The sequence below is a fragment of the Triturus cristatus genome, chromosome 4_1 (genome assembly GCF_964204655.1).
Source record: "Triturus cristatus chromosome 4_1, aTriCri1.1, whole genome shotgun sequence".
Lineage (NCBI taxonomy): Eukaryota > Metazoa > Chordata > Amphibia > Caudata > Salamandridae > Triturus > Triturus cristatus.
In genome coordinates this window covers 1,335,059,653-1,335,081,590 of record NC_140585.1, presented here as the reverse complement: position 1 = coordinate 1,335,081,590, position 21,938 = coordinate 1,335,059,653, and the positions used below count along the sequence as shown (strand labels likewise).

The 21,938-nt window shown below is 42.6% G+C and overlaps 1 protein-coding gene across 1 annotated transcript in view; it reads right to left on the bottom strand.

Moving 5' to 3' along the window:
* The window catches only part of PRKAB2 (protein kinase AMP-activated non-catalytic subunit beta 2), a 383,829-nt gene that overhangs the window by 103,402 nt on the left and 258,489 nt on the right, over positions 1 to 21,938 (bottom strand). Inside the window, exon 5 of the mRNA XM_085654813.1 lies at positions 4,468 to 4,588. Coding sequence (XP_085510939.1) covers positions 4,468 to 4,588 — 121 coding nt within the window. The remainder of the gene's footprint in view (positions 1 to 4,467; positions 4,589 to 21,938) is intronic.

Genomic DNA, 21,938 nt, shown 5'->3' with positions numbered 1-21,938 from the left:
TTTATTAGTAGACGCATCTCCATGCATCTACCTGCATTGGCTTCAAAATGGTTGTTTCCTGAGTTAAATATAAGTAAATTATAAAACTCTTTAAAAAATATATTTTGGGTCTATAAAGATATCTCTTTGTATACTTTAGTACATTCAAAGGTAAATGAAAAATAAAATTCTATGTAAATTATATAAATCAGACAGAACAATGAAGCGGCTATTTTAATAAACAGTAAAAACGATCATAAACTACACAGATTTCCCAGATGGGGACCACTTTAAATATACAACATGGAAAATAATGTTTTTAGGCGTTTATTCATTTTCCTGAACTAGTAGCAGCAGAGATGAGAGCAATTTCAAGCACAAATTCTGCCTTATGGCAAAGTGTAGGGAAAATTTTAAAAGTGTATAATACTTGGAAAAAATGTAACAAATATTCTTATGTTAAATATTAATGTAAATGAATGTTATACATTTATTTTAAACATAGAAAATAAAAAATGCTTAAGGACTATTAACTTAATCTTAATTTTAAATATAATTAGTTTCAATACATTACATTAAATTAACATTATTGTACGAGATCATTAATAATATTTTAACACAAATTAATGTTATATTCATTTTTAATTTAAAAATAAGGTTATTAAAACATTTTGAAATAAAATAATACGTCTTCAACATACTTTTCTAAACATTAAATTAAATGTATTTATGATTTTAACTAGTTTCACTAATTTAATTTAAAAAAATTTCCTTTGGCCTTTGAGTCAACTTTTCCATTATGTTTTATCGAAAAGTTTTGCAGTACCAATGAATGGCCATGTGCAGTGTTGGACATACTCCAGCTCTGACCTGGTTATACTGGTTACTACTGTTTTGTTTAGTTTTAGATTCATTTTGACTATAGTATCTTGAGAAGTGCAGTTTGTAAATGGTAATGGGCTTATTCTTTTAAGAGTGGGTGCATGTCCTTCCCCATATTCCTCCCTGGCCCCTCCCTAAGCCCTTAATGCTTCCTAAACGCCTCCCATTCAGCATTAAGTATGCCCTTTGTTCAACAACTCCCCCTGGTTGCTTCCACATTCAAGGCCTGATTACAAGTTTGGTGGTCTGACCGCCTGAACACTGCATCTGCGGCCGGCAGCAGACCACAGCTCTGGCAGTCTTTAGACCGCCGTATTACGAGTTCACTGAAGGGCTCGAGATGTGGCTGCGTCTGTCTTGTGGCATTGGGCAATGGTTTACCATTTCTATTGATGCCTGTATGTCAAATGTAAGTATGCTTTATTGTTAAGTGATGGGAATCAAATTTCACATTTCACCATGTAACATGTACTGAAAAAAACTCCCAGTCCTTCAAGAGTAGCACGTACAAAACCTTAAAAGTAAAAAAAAAAACACCAGGCAGTAGTATGTTTGTGCCCCAAATAAAAATTTCTTTATGATGTACCACATGCAATTTTTAGTCACAATTAATTTTAATATGGTTTTTCATCTTTATTGTTAGAATTTACTTTCTGTCATGTGTAAGATATAAATAAAACTCAGCTTACTCACCCACAAACTATTAACACAAATCAATAATATCTATTTCTACCTTGATTTTCTGCTCTAATACTGCTTTGTTCACTAGATGAGCAATTTCCATTCAAGTAAACGTTTGGTGCATTAACAAATCGTTATTATATGGCGAGTTTGAAGCAATTTTCAATCTACCTTTCCATCTACCTGAAAACCATTGTTGTGTGTAGTGACCCCAGGTGCGTTAGTATGTTCACGTTAGTGATTGGTAGAAAAATATACTGTAAAACAAAATACCTACATTTGGGAGATGGACCTAGACTGGTAAAAATGTCAAACTGTAGATTGACTCTAAGCAGGAACTGAACAACACTAAAAATGTATCTCCAGGTAGTACCTGTGCTTCAGTATTGCAGAAGAGATGTGTATTGAACAAATACACAAACAAGGGATTTTTTTTATTGAATGACAATACTACTAGAATACTGTGCCATTGTTGAGCCGACACTACTGCTGCTCATCTCATGTTGGTTCACATGTTCTGATAGGAGCTTCATGGAGTACTGCTCAAAACGTGGAGTCACGAGTACAGGTGTTCACTGACTGACACTAATAACTCCACATGGTCTGATCAGTGGACCTTTGGTAACTACTTCTTTTTCTTTAAATTTGTTTATTGAGTTTTAAATTTCGTTCAATTTTAACAGGCGTCATCACTGATCACACGTATGCATACATTACAGGAGAGAAGCATAGAATACAGTTAACTTACATAGTGAAGACATGCATGCCATTCTGTTAGCGTGCTACATAGTGTACACCAAGTGTGTTAAAGCGCTAATAAACAGGGAATTAAAAACGGGGACATGGTTGTGGTGAACAACTTGGTGTGGGTGACAGTATTCGCTTGGCTCGATGTTCTGCGCTATTTCTGCGTATGTGCATTACCATGCGCTGAGTGGGTCTGTAACGTTAGCCTTTACTTGATGAACGAACACGATGTGTCCTGGGTGTGTACGTGAGGTGCATCGCACTTGAGATAACGTGAAACCCCTTAACCTGGGTCACCCAGCAGTGTCTGACTTACTCTTTGTTAGCTATTGGTTCTTGTGTTTCGTTTGTGCTGTCGGGAGTCCTAGTCAGTTCCAGGCCTTCTAGCCAAGAGTTACGGAGATCTAGTATTATCGCATCCCACGCTGCTGCCAGTGGGAGTGTTCGCATCCCTAGGGCATCTTCATGGTGCAGCGCTACGCTTTCAGCTTGGGCCCGACATGTTAATGATTGCAGTCAGATTTTTGTATTTGGCGGTTCCGGAGACTTCCAGCACCTAGTGATTATGCGTTTGGCTACGATGAGTCCAAGATCTATAAATCGGGACGTCACTTTATGCTTCTTGGATCTCTGGTATATGCCGAAGAGGCAGATTTCCCAGGTACACTCCACTGCAATAGCAGTGCTAGGTTCATTGTGATTGCTTCTCAATAAGAGGTAGGAGCCGTGCAGGCCAACAACATGTGCAAAAAGGTCTCCATCCACTAGTTTGCATCTAGGGCAATTGGCATCTATATGGCCAAAGTATCGAAAGATCTTAGCTGGTGTCATATGAGCCCTTTAAGGAATAAAATACTGTATTAAACGGAACCTGGCATTCCTTGGGATATGCGTGGGTCCTTCTAGGATGGCTGTCCATTTGCAATCAGTGCACGGCCTCTGCAGATCTACCTCCGAGTGTTGTCTGAGCGATGTCAGCGGATGCGCCAATTGGGCACTCAACGAACCATTTAGTAAGGTGCATACCAGTACCCATCACATGTAGGTATTGGATAGTAAGGTGTGTTGTGGGCTCCTGAGTCATGTCTCCCCACAATGCTCGCAATGCCCAACTCAGCGTGGTGTGCAGGAGGAATTGGCCTTGCGGTAGGCCACTTTCTTCAGGTAGCATGTCGAATGGCATCAAGTACTTGTCATGGTACAAGTCCCCGAGGGTCTGCAGTCCTGCAGCTTCCCAGGTAGCGAGCTCTGCAGCGAAGAATGCACGATGTTGTCTTGGTGTGCCAAGTATGGGTAGGGAGGGAGCGTATGGGATAGTCCCTTCGAGAGCTTTAGACTGCGACAGAAGCACTTGTAGGCGACGGACGCCAGCAGCTGAGCAGGTGTTGCCCCCATCTACCAGGGTGGAACAGGGCCATGACTTGGGGGTGAGTTTAGCCGGGTCTCTGCATGGCATTGTCCGTTAAATGCAGACCAGTAACCCAGCGGGCCACCCACTGCAGCTGCTCCGCTGAATAATAGTGTTGCATGTTAGGGACGGCTTAATCCACCTCGGCCGATGGGTAAATAGAGTTTTGCCAGTGCTACTCTGCTACCCTTGCCATGCCATATGAACTGCCTCAGGTCTCTCTCATCCATATGGAAATGCAAGGGCTTGATATACAGCGGTAAGTTTGTAAGATGGAAGAGCAGCCGTGGAAGCACCACTATCTTTAAGAGTGCAAATCGACCCATGATGGCTGGTAACTGCTTTTGTACTAGAGATACTGGACTCTGCAGGCCTCTGCAACTGATTCTTAAATGGTGCTTAAGTGTACTATCAACACAATTGGTGACAGCGACAGAAAAGATGCAGCTGGTCCCGCTCAACAACCTGCCCCGCCTGCCTAATAATGTCAAAACCCTAATAATCAATATGTTCTACTCCACTCACAAGAACTCTCTCTCTCTCTCAATCGTTTATTTTTGTTTAATTACATTTTCAGGATGTTATGAAATTGGCAATTCCCATCGAGAGTAGTTGTTATTCCACATAAATGTCTATAACTGATCATATAAAATACACAGTTCTCTCTCCCCTAACCCGCCTCTTGTTCCTGAAGCCCTTATGAAATGTGTCATCACGTTTGTGAATTTTTAAGAACTCTGCAAAACAAGCGAAAATAAACGAATAGTCACCTCTACCCGAAGTGTCGGAACTCTCCATAGAATCCAGGTTTAAAGCATCAAAGACTTCAAAATCAGATTTTTTGACATGAATCAGATTGTTGATTGTACCAAGCTGGCTGGTCACCACAGGCTGAAAGAGAAATACATGGTATAAATCCGCTTCCATTCTGGCCACACTACGTATCAGTGAACATAGAAAACTTGATTAATTAGATAAACGTTTCTGAACTAGGAAGCAAAATAGATCCAACCACTAGAAACAATGGACAATCTCCAATCCCCTAGGCACAGCAATCAAAGTACAGAAGAACAATTACTTATATTTTCTTCACCACCTAAACTGTACTCCCCCCCCCCCACCAACACACACACTCCAAATAATAGCTCATGGTTGTGGTTACCACTCTTCTGGTTGGACATGTTTTTTCTCTGAACAGTAGTCCACTGGCCATGTGATGAAGCTTGTGACAATACAAACAATTAAGACAAATAAATCAGAACGGTCTGTATGATAGAGAAGGCTGCAAGTGCTATTTTAACACATGGACTTTGGCATAGTTTTGGGCTGACTGGTGTCTTATGTTTACTACCTTGTACAAAGGTAAATAGTTGCTTTTCAAAGGACCTTTAAATGCATACACTTCTTTTGAATGTAAATGTAGCATGATTTATTGTCATATCTAAATTAAACAACAAATCGTAACACAATAACACACAAAGCAAAACAAATACACAAGTAAAACATGCCAAAACAGAACACAATACGACCACCACAGATCAACACGATAACATCATACTGTAGCAATTCAACAAAAAAGCACACCAGCACAAAAACAACACGAAATATCACCATCAGAACAAAATGCCACAAAACAAATATGCACAAACGTTTCCGTCACACAGTAACACCTCCAGAAACATGCTTTTATAATACATAGGAAAAGTAAGTTTGCTAAAACACTACCTTAATTTACCATCCAAAGACTTGAAAAAGCGCCAGTCCAAAAAATGATTTTTGATTCAGCACTACTTCTGCAACTGCTTCACTGATATATATAATATAAACAGTTCACATATTTCCAAAAACCAAAATGTAGTTCTAACCTCACACTCATGTGTAAAGGACTTTACAAAGGTAAGAATAACAGGTAGTAAGGGCAATGGGGAAAAACTATACAAAACTAACCCTTCATCCCCAGGCCTGAACTTCAAACAGCTTGACAATGCAGCAGGTTGTCAACTGTTAACGAAATGGTACATTTCTCTGAGAGAGGAAAAGCTAACAATAACTGTTCTGCCAGATCTGCCTTACCAGTCTCCCAGTTTAAGGCCATTATTAGCCCACGAACACCATAACATTGTCATCACGCTATGCTTGCTTTTTTAATTATTCTACAAGGTGATTTTATGAAATTTGACCTTTCTTCTTTTTACCACTTAAGAAGACATTTCCTTTCATGAGGTGGTGTGATTGCTGTCTCCTCCTCCAACAGAGTAATGACAATTGTTTTTGTTCTGGATTCAGGGAATCATTCAGAGTCTGTTGGATGAGAAACCCACAGTAAATTTGGTTGTTCTACCGTCCAACCAAACACGGGGTTCCCTAGCCAAATGTAGACTGGAAGAAGCACTGATAAGTGCCATGGAGTCAAAGGTGACTTAACCAACTGTCAATCAAAGGCAGTGACTCATCAGCCACAGGATAGTTACTATGCATGCTTCAGGAGGTCTACCCAACCTTTGACTGTTTTCCTCAAGCATATTTTACCTTCCTGGGTCTGCCGTGCGTGGTATAGTAGCCTCCGGATGGAAAAAAGAAATAATGGCCTTATGGTACAATTTCCCCATACTGAGATCCCGCTCTACCTCCATACAGTGTTCTAGTACTCGTACTCACACCAGTACCAGATAAGCATTTCCAATCATGGGGACTGATTAGGGTGGAAGGTTGTACGATGGTACAACGCAGGTAAAGACATTGTATGCCTCTACCACGCATTTTTTACCACACGTTTTTACCACGAACATGCATTTACAATGCATGCCATTACCACGCATTATTGTTTTTATATATCAAAATTTGTGGTGGGAGCCCCCAAGAACCCCCAACGTACCATAAATGAGTGGTAACGGCATGCATTGTATAGGCATGCATGTGGTAAAAATATGCGCGCTACAACATGCGTGGTAAAGGTACAACGAGGTAAAAACCTTGTTGTAAAGTTGTTACCATTATTTACATGTCTTGAAAGTAGGACATCAACCACATATCACTTTTGTTCTTTGACTTCATGTTGCAGTGCCTGTGACCTATCTCTGTATAACCCAGGTCTGCAATAAGTCATGCTGGGTTCTGTACTAACAGGACCTAACTGTGGTTTTTCACCTGTGCTTGGCAGGATGCAGTCCTAATCATTTTAGCACATCATGACTCGCTTTATTATCAATCCATTTTTATTAGAAACATTTGGACAGTTTTTTCTAGAATTTGGGTGCAAATTAATCAGTATAAAAGTGTCTCACTGTAACAGTTATCATGATGAACTGTTCGAGTTGGTTAACGAGATAGCTTTCTATTAACCCTATCTAAGAAAAACAGGCCAGTGATTGAGTGGGATTTGTTAAATTGTTGATTTTTTAAAGAAGAGATGTACCTTGACTAATTTAAATAATACTGGAATGCCTCCTTGATTAAGAGAGAGATGGTTCATCCAGTAGGAATCTAGAACGATTCTTAAATCCTTAGCCTGAGGTGGGATTGGAAGTGAGAAGTGGGTTAAAAGTTTGGGTTTAGCAATTGTGGTAACAACCTTCTTTGTGGAGTCTCCTTGAAGCTAGACCAGGTGTTTAGAGATATTCTGTTGGGGGAAGTTAGACTTGTTAGCAAGCTTAAAGAAGGTTTAATGGTTCTGGCTTCATATGGGGCAAACTTTTCAAATTAAGGTCAAGGTTGGTGCCAAAAGAAAGAGAAGGATCTGTAGCCTATTTGTGAATAAGAAGGAGTGTTGGTACATTTTCTTTTTGGATTTTGAGAGACAAAGCCTTAGCATCCAAAATATGTTTGAGTATGATTCCTGGCACAGAAAAGATTGGTTAAGCTGAATACAGGGGGTTTTGACACCAAATGACCTCAGTTGATTTTAGGGACTTCCTAAGAGTTGAGCTTTTTTACAGTTCCAAGGTGAAACAGGGTGCAATATAACCTTCTCCTTCAAGCACTTCAAGTCAGCTTACTCCTCCTCCCTATATTAACAGTTGAGTTGTCTTGAGTTGCTAGAATCTCACATAGGGAACACTGTAACTCTCCAGGAACAAGATACCTCTTCTCTAGAAAATGTCAAAAGAGTGTAAAAACTAATTGTTAATACTTTGAAATCGGCCCCTCACCCTCCTCATGACCCACCATAACTCTGAATGTGATATTTAAATATATACTCATGTAAATTCATCATTTAACGTATATTGGTATGAATCTGTTTGCTAATAATCAAACAACAATACAACATCGACTTTTTGTATTCCCATAAAAAAATGTACAAGGACAAAATAATATGCAGGTAGCAGTTCCCTCATGTTGAGTTTAAGAATCAGAATGAATAAACATTCACACACACAAATCAAATCTACTATTACAAATACTCTATCAGTTAGGTGGATTGGACAACTGAAAAGGGCTATAAACCTGGCTGCCAGAGCAACTCAATTAGATGCTGTGGGTAGGACAGTTAGGTCAGCAGATGAAGACCTTGTTTCAGGTTTCTGTTGATGGCTTCCTTGGCTCCTTATAGCTACCTCGGTCACTTTCAAAATTGAATGCTTGACCTACATGCCTATAAAGGGAAAGGCTTTTGCCCACTTACATCTAAAAATCATAATACTTATTTCATCTGAGTCAATGCAATCCCAGCACAGGCACATGGATGATTGGCAAAAAGACAAGAACAGGTAGGAGAGCATATCATGGAACATGCCCCAAGATATATGTGACAAGAAAGTGAAAGTTGTTCAACACCTAGAGTTGTTATATTCCATAGCAGTACACTCCACACATTCTTCTAGTCATTATAATCTCTGACAGAAAGGGACATCTGTGATGGTCAAATCTATCTACAGGGAACCAGAAATGTGATTCGCTTCTATTACGTAATGAATTGCCAGCAAAACCATGGACCAATTGAAAATAAATATCAACAAGAGCCATGGTTTTTAAGGAGAACCCTGAAAAAATATCAGTGAATACAAAACCACACTGCATAATGTAATTGTGGCTACCTTACTTGAACATTCCTAGGATGGTGGAAAACACATAGTTGTAAAAGTAACTTGATTGGTCATGATCATACCCAACCTATAATAGTACCTGTATGCTCCTTAGTTGAAAAAAGACAGCTGATATATAAATACACATATATCAATAATTGGCAGTCACCACTGGGAGTTATAGCTAGGTCTGTGTTTCCTTAGGAAAAACATTTTTTGCTTTCCAGTTCAGTTCATAATCATAAAAGACATTCACAACAGTACATACAACATTTTGTTAAGGAGATATACACCTGTTTAACCGTAATGCATAACATATGCACAAAGGTTCACAGTTGGTGTTCGACAACTTCTAGACCATATAAAGATTAAAAAAATAATTGTATAAAAAGAATCCATAAAACCTTATATTCTCATATATAAACTTTTTTTTGTTTTATAATTATAATATTTCTCTTTCATAAAAAGTAACATGAAAATATCCAATTGATTGAATAATGAAAAAATTTGCTCAGCCCAGTGAAACATGAGAAGAACTACATGATATCGTTCTTTGTTAACATTGACTATTGGGTACACAGAAGCAAATACGACGCTATGTGACTGTGGGTATCCATTACTACCACAATGCTTGTTCAAAAGCTAGAGTGTTCATTATTCCTCGCTCTGCCAATAATAACAGTAGTCAAACAAATTGAGCACCAACATTATTCTATTTGTTGGCTACTATTATGAGAGGCCATAAACATCTTTAGCATTTTGTCACGAATTGACCACATCCAACTTAAAAATTTGGCAGTTGATATTACGCACAGTTCGTTTGTGTTTGTCTGCAATTTTCTTAATAATGTGGTACTAGACCTGATGCCCATATTTCTACATAATGGTTTTAACCATTTTTCCCAGGCGGCCTTTTAAGCAGGACAGACAAATAAAATGTGTGAATACGTCTCCTCTTGTTCTACACATAAATGGCATCTGCTGTCATTAGCATTATACCATTTGTGAGTGAAATATTTTAATGGTAATGTGCCCACCCGACATTGGAAATAAAGTCTTCTGTCTCTTGGCTTGGATATAACATCCCAGTATGGTTCATACTGGGGAAAGGGCTTGAACTCTATAAATTTGCCTGACAATGTTGCACACTCTGTGGTTTGTGTACTATTCCTTACAACTATAGACCAATAGTGCTCCTTCATTTCTTTTTTGGAGGGGAACCGTTGGCCCACTGGGTCTTCCCATAGAGGTCTCAAAACCATGTTAACCAGTGTGCTTTTCATCTTTTGCAACCAAATTATCTTACATGAGGTGCCAGCTTCCCAAACATCTTTGAGTGCACTGGCATAGTGTGATAACTCAGGAGTAGTCCATAGTCTACGCCAAAATGCTATCGGTGAAACCTTGCTATTTCATCCAATCGATTGCAAACTAGGTCATGATATAGGGCTTGTTGAGCGGAGTGTTTTGCGGGAGACCTGTGATGCCTCTCATACATTTATTTTGGGCTAAAACTAATGGTGTCAGGTTATCGAAGCCCCAGAGTTCAGTGCCATAAAGTACAGCAGCTGTGACTTTGGTGTTATAAATCTTCAAAGCTGGGCTTATAGGATTGGTGAGTGAGGTATTGTGTTCTCTCAGCAACACACCTGCCAATTTGCGGTGCTTTAAGGCCATGGTTTCTATCAGGGGTTTCCAATTAAAAAAAATACAGGGGTAATCCCTAGTTAGTTGAAAACATCAGTCTGGTGAAGGTGCTCATTGTTTAAATGAACACTACCCTTGATTGCCCGGTACTTGTGAAGGACCATGAATTTGGTTTTGTTTGTGTTTATCACAAGACCGCGGGCCTTGCAGAAATCTTCAAAGCACATTAATGCCCGCTGCAGGCCACTCTGTGTTTTCGAGATGACAAGCGTATCATCTGCGAACATATGTATAGGTATTTTAATGGCTGCAAGTGTAGGTGCATCGGTCGGTATTTAAGAATAGTGAAAAGAATGTTGGGGCCATAACACACCCTTGACAGACCTCTTTAGATACGCAGAATTGATTTTTGTTGTTGCCCTGTGAGCCCCAACGCACCTGTGTGAAATTCTCCTCATGTAGCCTCACAACTATGGACAAAAGGTCTAATGGCATGCCTAGGTGTTTTAGGACCCGCCAAAGTTTATTTCGAGGGACCAAGTCAAATGCGGACTTTAAATCCACAAAAGGGGCGTAGATAGTACCTCCTGCAATCACTACAATAAGCCAATAGATTAGTACTCTGTTCATCCCAGTCTTTTTGGGCTTTCAGCTGTGTGCCTTTATACCTCTTACGTGTTTGTTTAATGGTAGCCAAATCTTTTAATTTGATTGCTGCTGTCAATGACTCATATGCTTCTCTACAAGACTTGTCATACCGATTGGATTGTTTCACTTTCAGCTTACTAGGATGTCTCAGAGGCTTTAACAAATATGTCTTTATTTTGCCAAATAGATCTTCATGTGCAGTAGTTATGTTTTTATTTAGTTGTGCCTAAGTAGAGGCGGATTGTAACTTTGCCAATGTGTTAGTAACATCTGCCCTTATTGATAAGAGCAATTGTTCATTTTTCACTATTTTGTTCCATTTGACCTGCCTCATATCATTACAGAGCTGGGTAATATTTGTCGTACACTGCATTGTCTCGATTGGGACCATGTTAGGGCCTAGAGCTTTCATTTTTAATATTAGGGCATTATAGTCACTTTCTACTCTTTCTTGTACCTCCATGTCAAAGAGGGAAGGCCACTGTTCCAGGTTGATGAGGATATAGTCAATTCGGCTCATACTCTGGCCATTGTTAAATGTATTTGAGCCTGTTCTAGCTAATGGAGTTCTCCCATTAACTGTCCTGATACCCCTTTCCATGCACAATGCTTTAAGTTGTGAGGCAGCCTCCGTCCACCTCTTGATCGGGGGCAGCTTTACAGAGGGGATGCTCCATTGTGCATCTTCCTCTTCTGTGAGTTTGCTATTGTCTTGGTTAAGGGGCTCAAAGGTGGTACTGAAATCCTCTGCAATTATAAGGTTAGCAGTTCCAGACTTGCTTTCCAAAAAGTCCTCTAGAAGGGAAACTGTATTAGACAGTCTCCCACCTATAAGACCTCTTGCATAAACATTAAGGACTATTGTTTGGATACGATAGCTCGTCTGTAAACAGATGGCTATGATATCCAGGCTATCAATACAGACTTTCTGGGCCCTATAACGTGCGCCCTGCCTTGCCCAAATTGTTTGGCCACCTATTGGTCTACCCCTCTGTCCCTGGGTTGCATTTTATGAAAATTAAGGTAACCTTGTCGATGAATATGGTTTGTGGACCAAGTTTCCTGGAATATGCAGATGTCCTGGGCTTTGATTAGTTCAGTAGTCAAGAGAAAAATTCCCCTTTTTGGCACATATAAAAACTTACACACACTCATACACATATAGAGCCAATCAATCACCAGAACAAGACACCAGAGTCTGGACCCATTCAGATATTCATATGAATAGTATCCATGTATTTTATTAAAATATAGCCATATATTTTGACACAATAACAAAAATTATGCAGCAAAGTTAAAAAGGTTAAAAACACATCTTGAAATTATGTACCATAGATATTGAACGATAGAAAGACATTAAAAAACAGTCGAAAACATGGGGAGAAAACATGTAAGAAAGATGTTTTCTTATCCACTTAAACAGGAAGACATAAGATCCGGATCAACTATTCTCCTAAGCAGCTATACAAATACTTGATTGTTCGGAAAACAGATGTCGCTACAATCTATAGTCTGCCTCCTATGGCTTGCGTCAACGTGTTTTGGTGGAAGTCTAGAAATAAAGGACCACCTTCTTCAGGACAAATACTATAATCTCCTGAGGAATGTACGTTCAGTCTAAATCAAATAATAAAAAATTCAACATTAAAAACATTAACATTTATACATTGTGTATACATATCCGAAAAAGCAAAATTCAAACATTATTGATCTTTGTAAGGACATATCTACCCGAATCCATTGGTTCCCGCCAGGAGACCCGTCCTACACCTTAAAAAGTTTGATTAGTTCAGACCGGTCCAGAGATTCTAATTTTGACTGCAAACCGACAATATTCCATGATATATATGATAGCTGAACTAATTCCGAGGGAAATGATGGCTCTATGAGCCCGAAAGACTCACATACGTTACCTTCCTTACTGTGTGATCAGCTGATCTACTGATACGTGTAAATGGCCAACGACCGGGGGCCTCACCACCAGACTCAAATACTTGATCCAATGAGACTGCTGGAGAGAACTCCACAGCCATCAATCTACCTCGCGTATTGGAGACCCCTCAGTATGGTTTGAAACAGATTTACGAGATCTGGGATTATTTGATGAATCCGGGGCGTTATATATACTTCATCCTAATTTTTGTGGAATTCATGTGTGAAGTCCGGATGTCAAAGGCCACTAGATTATCCACCAATTCGGCACTAACTAATGTTAGGCGGACATATTCCAAATCGGAAACAGTTTCGGAGAATCTTTTAGCGGAAAATATGTCTTCCCTAATAAGTGATCTACACTTTCTCACATTTCTAAACCACTGTGTGTATTTGTTTATGAGGGAGTGCTCATCTTCTTTAGTTAGGCTGGGTGTTCGTTTTGGGATATTAGTTTTAAAAAAATTCTTTTGAGGTTGGGCGCCTTTGACTGTTCATAGGGGGAGGGTGATTCCAGTATCATTGGCCTCATCGGGTGAGTAATTCTAGAGTGGTATGGATAGTTGTCCACAGATTCTAAGCACTTGTACCTTGGTCCACTGGGTCTGTCTTGATTACTATTAAAGGGTGCTGGAATATGTGCAATGCCCTTTTGAAGTGGAAGACGGTCCACTCTTGATGGTTGGGAATCTACTGAGTTACTGTATGTGGCCCTGCTTTTCGTAGTCATGCTACTGGTAAACTGTACTTTGGCATGATCTTCTGGAATCTAAACAGTCCTTCATACTAGGGGTGTCAAGTGCCACCAATTTAAGGGAATCCGATAGTGTGCCAACTAATGCCTTGAAAGCTATGACCTCCTTCGTTAAATTGCTGATCTGTGATTTTAGGTAATCGATGAAACCTTCTTTTTTGACCCCGGCGTGATAATAGGTGGATTGGGCATAGTAGTTGGCGCTTCTACTACTTTTGACCTTTGGGGCCTCTGATCTAAACTCATGGCCGGTTCTAGCAATCCGCATTATTATTGCTGTTACAATGGGGGATGGAAGGTACTATGGGATTGCAGTGGTTTAGAATACTTGGCTCTCCCCTTAACCTGTCCCCTAACGGTGAGAGTGTGACAAAAATCTTTTTATGGAAAAATGCCCTATTCTCACTGACGGGTTACTCCCCACCCCTAACGATTTCGCCTTTGCCCTCCGATTGTACTAGGCCCGGAGACTTATTCTTCGTAGGCCCCTTTATTTGAGTGTGCTCTGGTCGAATCAATGTTTCTACTTCCTCTATCAAGTTGTTAATTTCCTCCAAGGTGCTCTCCCCCTTATCCCCCGATTTCTTTTTGGGCTTTGATGATACCTGGGCTTTGTCTAACGCTTTGCGCTTCCCCTTTGCCTGATGTCCTAAATCGAATACCGGAATAGATGACTCAATGAAGATAGAGTGGCTTAACCAGTAACCTAGCTACGTGTGCCACGATTTTACTTGCCCACCAGGCCACACGAATAGGTACTAAACCCCTCACGTTTATACAACTAGAACATTAGCTGACCGGCATTCAGTTCAATAGATAGATGGTCAGTACCTTTGGGCTGAGTTGGAGCCAAGAGAGTGGGCCCAGCCCGGCCTATTCCGGTCAATGACAGGCAAGGACTGGCCCGGCCTAGGCCGCGAGGTAAGAGGCAGCACTATTAGAGCATTGGACACGCCTCGCCCTTGTCAGCAGCAGCAGGTGTGAGGCCCATTGCACCCTGGGACTTGGAGTCCCACGAGGGTAATAGAAGAGATCATGGTTGCACCCCACTGGCACAGTCTGGGGCTGGTGTTGAACCCGGGACCATGATCCCACCAGGGTAATGCAGCACCGCAAGCAAGATCCCGAACCGCACTCTGCGGCCAGCATGCTGCACCTATTCCCCGTCATCCTAGGCCACGTGATACACCTTACTATGTTGCTCTGCCCTTCACTAGAATGTCACATCATGCAGAAAAATTTGCAGGTGAGTCCTCAAGGGTTTTATGGGGGGGGAGTGGTGTGGTGTGTAGTTGGTGCTGAGAAGTGCAGGGTGAGTAGGATATTTCCCGGGTGATCTACAGGTGACTCACTGTGGTTTTTGGAAAATGACAGCTATCCATTGCAAGACTCTGGAAGATCCTTGGGAGAAATAGAATCCTTTGTTTTTTAAGCTTCTGTTGGAGCATCATTATTGTCTGTCTACTCTATCATCTCTGGTAAGTTTGTGAATACAAATCTAAAACAATTAAAAAGCCTTGTACGTAAACACAAATCCAAACTGCATGTTACAAGAGCAGGATTTCCAGCAGTCACTATATCTTCAATTGATGTCTCTACTAATGAACAATATGATGGTGTCTCAATAAGCAAGAGCCCATAACTTACACTAAGATCTAGGGAAGTGAGCAGAAAAAAATCTATTAAAGAGGAGGTGCACACTGAAGGCAAATTTGCTACATATCAAAAACTGTTTTAGCCTGCCAGGGTTGAGTGGACAATCAGAAAAAACAACGCTAAGATATTACACGAGAATCAATGAGGTGTGACTATTTTGGGCCAAACTGATATAGTTTGCGGCTCAGTGCAAGGCAGAGAACCCCAGAAGATACCTCATAGAGAAGCAATAGTGAAGAGGCCTTAATTGGTTCATCTGACTTGGTCTGAGAGCAACCTGTCTTAGAGTCTGTTACTCTGAGTTGTTCAACAAAATCTCCCATAAAATAAACTATTGGTTTCAATTCAGTGCGAATGACATGTTTAATCAGAGATTTAGGATACCGACAATCAAACCTGGATGTGACAAGAACAAAGGGGGTAAACCAATGAAATCAAGATTAAACAAGAGGCAAGAAATAAAGAAGAACTTAATACAAGAATGTGAAAAAACACCAATCATGAGAATCTGGCATAACAACGACAAGGTCAAGGTTTACTGATGAAATGGAATCTCAAAGACAATAAGTGGTCCAGCAACGAATGGCATAGAACCTGAAGATATACATAGAAGCATAACCATATCTGTATGCTTAGAAAATAAAATACAAACAAGATTTATGTGGAGGTTTATACTTATACAAGCACTAAAGCTGATTCAACTGGCTGTAATTTGTTCCCCTCTGAAAGTCAGGAAGCAGTCTCTATTGTTACCTATGAGACAAATAAAAACAAACTCAAAAATGACTCTAGAATAGGAAATGCACCATAGGCACTGATCTGCAAAGTTGTTGGCAGCCTGGAAACATATCACAGAGGTGAAATAGAGAATAAAATGTAGCAGGGGAAACTCATATTATGGAACACAGATAGGACTTTAAGTCCCATTTTTGGTCAAAAATAAAAATCTAAATGAGGAAGAAGATATGCAGCCAAAACAAAGAAGATCCACCTTACCATATCTAATCGATTTCTCTACAATGCACGAAGATAGTGCCCTCATAGGTGAGAGTGTGCTGCTGGTAACTATGGAGGCAGGCCCAAAAGGGGCCCTGTAGACCGAAAAAGATTGGTCCCATGGAGAGAAGCACCAAGCAATCTAAGCTTGAAATCACCAGTAAATACAATTTTGGAATTTATTTTCCAATTGTTAACAAAGTTGGTCAATGATTTGAAACATAATGTGGATATTAATCTCCTCATAGTGTAGCATCTAACGGAGTTCAGGTCAACAAAATCTAAGGATAATATCCAGACAATTGAGAAAAATCTATAAAAGGATTGAGGTATCTCAGTTGGTTTATGAAGTGGTTTGACAACTCTTTAACAAATGCCATAAAATAATTCAAAAACATCCCATAGGAAATCATTGGCCTCAATCAAACCTTTGGGGAGATTTCGAGGGCTATGCAGATGATGCCTGTGGTAAGTGAATCTTGGGATGATATTCTTAACAAACTTGATTTGTTAGTAATAATCAATGATGGAACAGAAGAATCAGATCTGATAGTAAAAGTGTCTGACGCAGTCAAGGACATGTTCCAAATCTTCCAAAACAAGAAACAATCCATAATTTTTTCCAAGTTAAAGAAAAGGGGACACGGAAATACCTTAAAAAGGTCTAAGAGTTCTGAGGTGAGACACACCTCCTGAAAATAACCCTGAGGAACAAGTTGTTTCTGATTCACAGACAATATCATGGTCCATAGAAACAAGCTCCAAGCTGATAAATGAGCAATCTGATGTTGTTTCTGTTGAAGTTTTACAAATGGAAACAGCGATATCCAACTCCTTATCAAGCCAGAGAATGGATATTACAGCTTATATATATTTTCGCAGACTTGTAATCTGCCCTATATTTAAATAGTTCAAAGATCCAAACTATTATCAGTGCCCTTCGATGGGGCGTGGCTAACCGCCAAGCATGGCGGACGCATTGTGAGCGAGCTACGTGCCCGGACCGCAGAAATCCTGTCCTAATCCTAACAGATCGGAGACATCCGCCCCAAAAAATGAAGAGGGGGCACTGCTGAGACTCGGTGAGATGCCTGGCTATAATCTGGGGGCTTGGGGGACCGGCGTTACTGCTTGAGCCGACAAAGAACAGAGAGACGGGCGGAGCCAGCACGAGCCGTGGCCTAGCCTGAAGGCGCTGAGGACGCACGGAGGCGGCCGCTGGCGCCGAATTCCGAGGTACGGGCTTGCACATATCCGGCCGCCCCCATGTGTTCTGGAGGGGGCCCTGTGGTGAACACTTGGGAAAAGGAAAGCCTGCGATTGGCTGTGCCTGTGATCTGCATGACCAGGGGTGGATCGGGGGGTCTGCTGAGCTGACTTCCCACCCTCCCTGCAGAGGCCGACTGAGTGTTGCGGCGGACCGGGCCTCCCCGTGCCAGACGAAAGCAGGGACCCACCCGGAGGTACATGGAGGTGGCCTGACGAGGCAGGCCTGACTGCGCCTGAGGGGAGGAGGAGTCCGTACTGCAATACGCCAACAGCCCTGAACGCCAGCGGTGGGCCCGGGAGGTGTGGAGCGGAGATCTCCACTGAGTACCCAGACTTAAGCGATGTGGTGAGACAAAGCACGGAGGCCCCACAGTCGAGGTGTGACCGCTAGAGGACGAGTGAGGCCAGCTGGCGGCGTTAACACCACCGACGACGGGGTGGCAGTGACTGACCGCACGGCCCTGTCGCCTGCTCCCCCCCACCCTGCTGATCCACACGGGTACCCTGAAGCCCCGACCGCCGCCTACCTCACGAGTTTCCCGGAGAGCAGGCAGGGTTGCGAACTGTGACACCAGAGGGGCGCCCATGCACCGCAGGGGCTGCGACTCGCCCCCTAACAAAAAAACACCTCTGGAACAGCCGCAGAACGCCCTGAACGGATCCGCCCGAAAAGGTTGTACTACCTCGGGGAACACTCTTTCCAACGTCAGTGCTACCGGCGCTGCTGAGCTGCGAGGGGGCTGTGGGCTCGTGACGGCTGGGCCTTGCTGCCGCGGAGCATGATCAATGCTCAATGGCCTGGCAGACGTTGCAGCGAGGAGTGGTGGAGGGACCCGCCTGGACGGCTAAGCCCCGATATTCGAAGAAGAAGAGCAGCCAATGACCAGCTGGTCAGGTGGAGAGGCGCCCGAAGACTGAGCCTTCCAACGAGATCTATGCCCCGACTGGAACAGCCGAAAAGTAGCGAGGTCTAAAGGAACGCCTCCACCCGATACCCCTGGCCCGGCAGGCAGTAAGTGCACAGTGCAGTGACAAAAGGGAACCGGCAGTGTGACCCTTCCTCGTGCGCCTACCCTGAAACTACTAGGCCCTCGCAGGCTGTGGCGGCTCGGGGGCAGGGGCCTGGAAGCGTGGCGCACAAAGTGAAAACAGAGAGATACGACTGTGGAACACTGCTGGGGGAATTCACTCACCCGCCTGGGGGATCTAGCCTATCGCTGCTGGGGCCGTGGTGGTGTCTCCCTCGACGATCACCAAGGGCTTTGAACCGCACTCAATAACAGCCACAATAATAAAATATTGGCGCACACTAGACTCCTGCCTCCTAATACCTGCTCAGACTGAGCCCACCATTCCAGGATCGTGGGAACTGCCTGCGAACATCACCGGTGACCCCGTGCGATAACCGTTGCCACCCTGCTACAAGTGCGACACAAGGCTAACCTGCACAATGGGACGCCCAGAGGAGAAAAAAGCAGACCCTAATAACCTTGAAACTCAACCTACAGAAGACACAGAGCTCCCTACACAAATGACTAACACTATCCCACCAACCAATATGGAGACCCCACCAGACAAGTTGGATCTTATACTGCAAGAAGTGAGGGACTCAAGAAAGGCCAAAGAGCAACAAATAGGAACCCTGACGACTGGGTTCACTCTTCTAAAGTCAAGGACAATAAACTTGCACTGGCGGAATCGCTGCCGCAACATAAAGAACATAGGGAACAACTTCAACAACTCCAGCGGCAGGTAGCGGGGCTCCAGGACAGGGCGGACGACGCGGAAGGGAGGGCCAGGCCCAACAACATTCGCGTAATTGGCCTGCCAGAACGATGTGAGGGGTCGAATGCAACTGCATTTATGGAACGATGGATCAAGGACCATGTTGCCCCAGAAGGCCTTTCGTAGTTCTTCTGTGTAGAAAGGGCACAGAGAATTCCCACCTGCAGGCCGGCGTTGGGAACCCAACCCCGTCCTCTGACAGTGAAAATATTGAATTACAGAGACAGGGATGTGCTGCTACAGAAAGCCAGAGAGTTGGCCCAAATTCAGTATGAGAATCAGAGGGTGTTGCTATATCCAGACTACACTATCCCAATACCAAGTAGCGAAGAACAAAGTCAGAGCACTAGACATCAAAAACGCCTTGTTATTACCGGCCAGATTAAAAGTGATCCATGACCAAACAACGCAGTTTTTTGATACCCCAGAAGAGGTGGAGGAATGGCTTGAGGTCACGTTTCCCCCGTCGGGGTCCGGGCCATCCTCACAAATCCACGCACAGTTAAACAGACAACATGCACACATAGTTTTCCTGCAGGAGTCCCACCTCACCGTGGTCGAGGCAGCCAAATTGCGTAAGAAATGGAACAGCCAAGTCTTCTCCACATCCTATTCCGTCTTTGCCCGAGGCACCTCCATCTGGATAAGGAGCGGGGTCCCCTTTGAAGTGTTGGAGCAATTGGTGGACCCAATGGGGAGCTACATACTAGTGAGAGTAACCTTAGATGGCACACAAATAGTAATAGGGAGCATATACACCCCTAACTTTGAGCAGGATAAATTCCTCCTGAGCCTTAACCCTGTACTTGCGCCCTGGGCAGCATACCTGTCAAGAATCTTCTAGAAGTTTCCCCGATTCTTCACGGGAGCAGAATGATGCCTTTTCCCAATGCCTCACTGAGAATCCCTCCACGCTCTCACCGGGTATTAGAGAGAGAAAGAGAAAACTCCCCGGGGGGAAAGGGGATGGGGATAGAGAAGAGACAGCTTTTGTCTTCAATATGGTGTCTTCTACCACTGCTACTTCTAGATCTCTTCCTTCGCAGTCTTTCAATTAACAGACACTGTAACACAAAATAACATATTAATGTTGTCTAATCTATGCTCTAGACTAGTCAACGTATTTTCTACCACTCACTACTACGTACCCTTGATGGACTGAGCTATTGCCTCTCTTCTTATTGTCAATTAGGTTGAACGAATAATTACTTCACTGTCTTTAGAGATAAACTGTGGTATAATATCCAAAGAGAGCAGAAAAGGCTCCTTGCATGAGTTATAACTGCTCTCAATGCTCAACGAATATCGAGTAGATAGGAGATAAAACTCTCAGCAACTGTAATCTGAAAAAATTAGTGGGTAGTCTAAATGCCTTTGAACTAATGCGCTTTCTCCTTTTCTTTCTGCAGGTTGACTGAAAATAAACTCTAAAAGATAACCAAGAACCAAGGTAAGATTGTCTTTTAAATTCCCTCTTTACATTAGTCTAATAATGCCACTGAAGGTACTTGAGTGACTGGAACTTAATGCTGAAGAGTCAGGTACGATACTCTGGTGCGTACTTCTGAATTTCAACAGCTGAGATATCTTCTCTGAACACTTCTGAACTCCTTCATTGATAAGGTCTTCCGACCCGTGGTGAAACTAAACTACCGCCGGGAAACAAAACTAAACTACTCTGAACTAATACCGACAAACCTTGAAGCACAGCCGTTTGCCTGACGGTCTTGGTGAAGTGCTTGCTTCTGAGGAACAGCGCGTGTCTCAGCTGTGTCAGAAGGCTTGCGCTCATGATTAAACAACTGTAGCGCTAACCCAGCACCAGCGGCTATCTTGGAAGACCGCAGATTGAATAACTCGGTCCAAGACAGGCTGTGTTGTTTTCTGAAAGTGCGGGCGGATTTAAACATCCTTTGACTGTAGGGACGAGATTGCCCCCACTAGTTGACTTGTTCTCATGCCTTTGAGACCTTGGTTCCTGACAATACCCATGGATTTTAGGTGGGGACTACAATGCAGTACTTTATATAGGGATGGACAGATCACACCCCCCCACTTCAAAGTGCTGGCGCCATTAAGCAGGCTGATGCACTTAGCAAATGGGCGGAGGGATGGTCCCTAGTGGATGCCTGGCGGTTGAAGTACCCCAGCAGTAGAGAGTACTCTTTCTTTTCATATCCGCACCAACTGCACACAAGAATAGATAGGATTCTATGCGCTATTCCTACCACTACCCAAATAACGCAAGCCATGTATCTGGGAAAGACCTTCTCAGACCATAATCCCTTAGAGGTCACTCTAGCCTGGGGTAGAGTTCCCACCCCAGTGCCCATCTAGAGGCTATGGCCGCAGATGCTTGAAGACTCGGTCTTTCGCAGCACACTATCTGAGGGAATTACAAATTACTTCACAGAGAATGCTGGTACCGCTTCCTCGCCACAGGTGGAATGGGATGCATTCAAAACGGTGATTAGAGGAATAGCAATTGGCACCACAGCAGGGATAAGGAAAGAAATACACAATAATGTAAAAG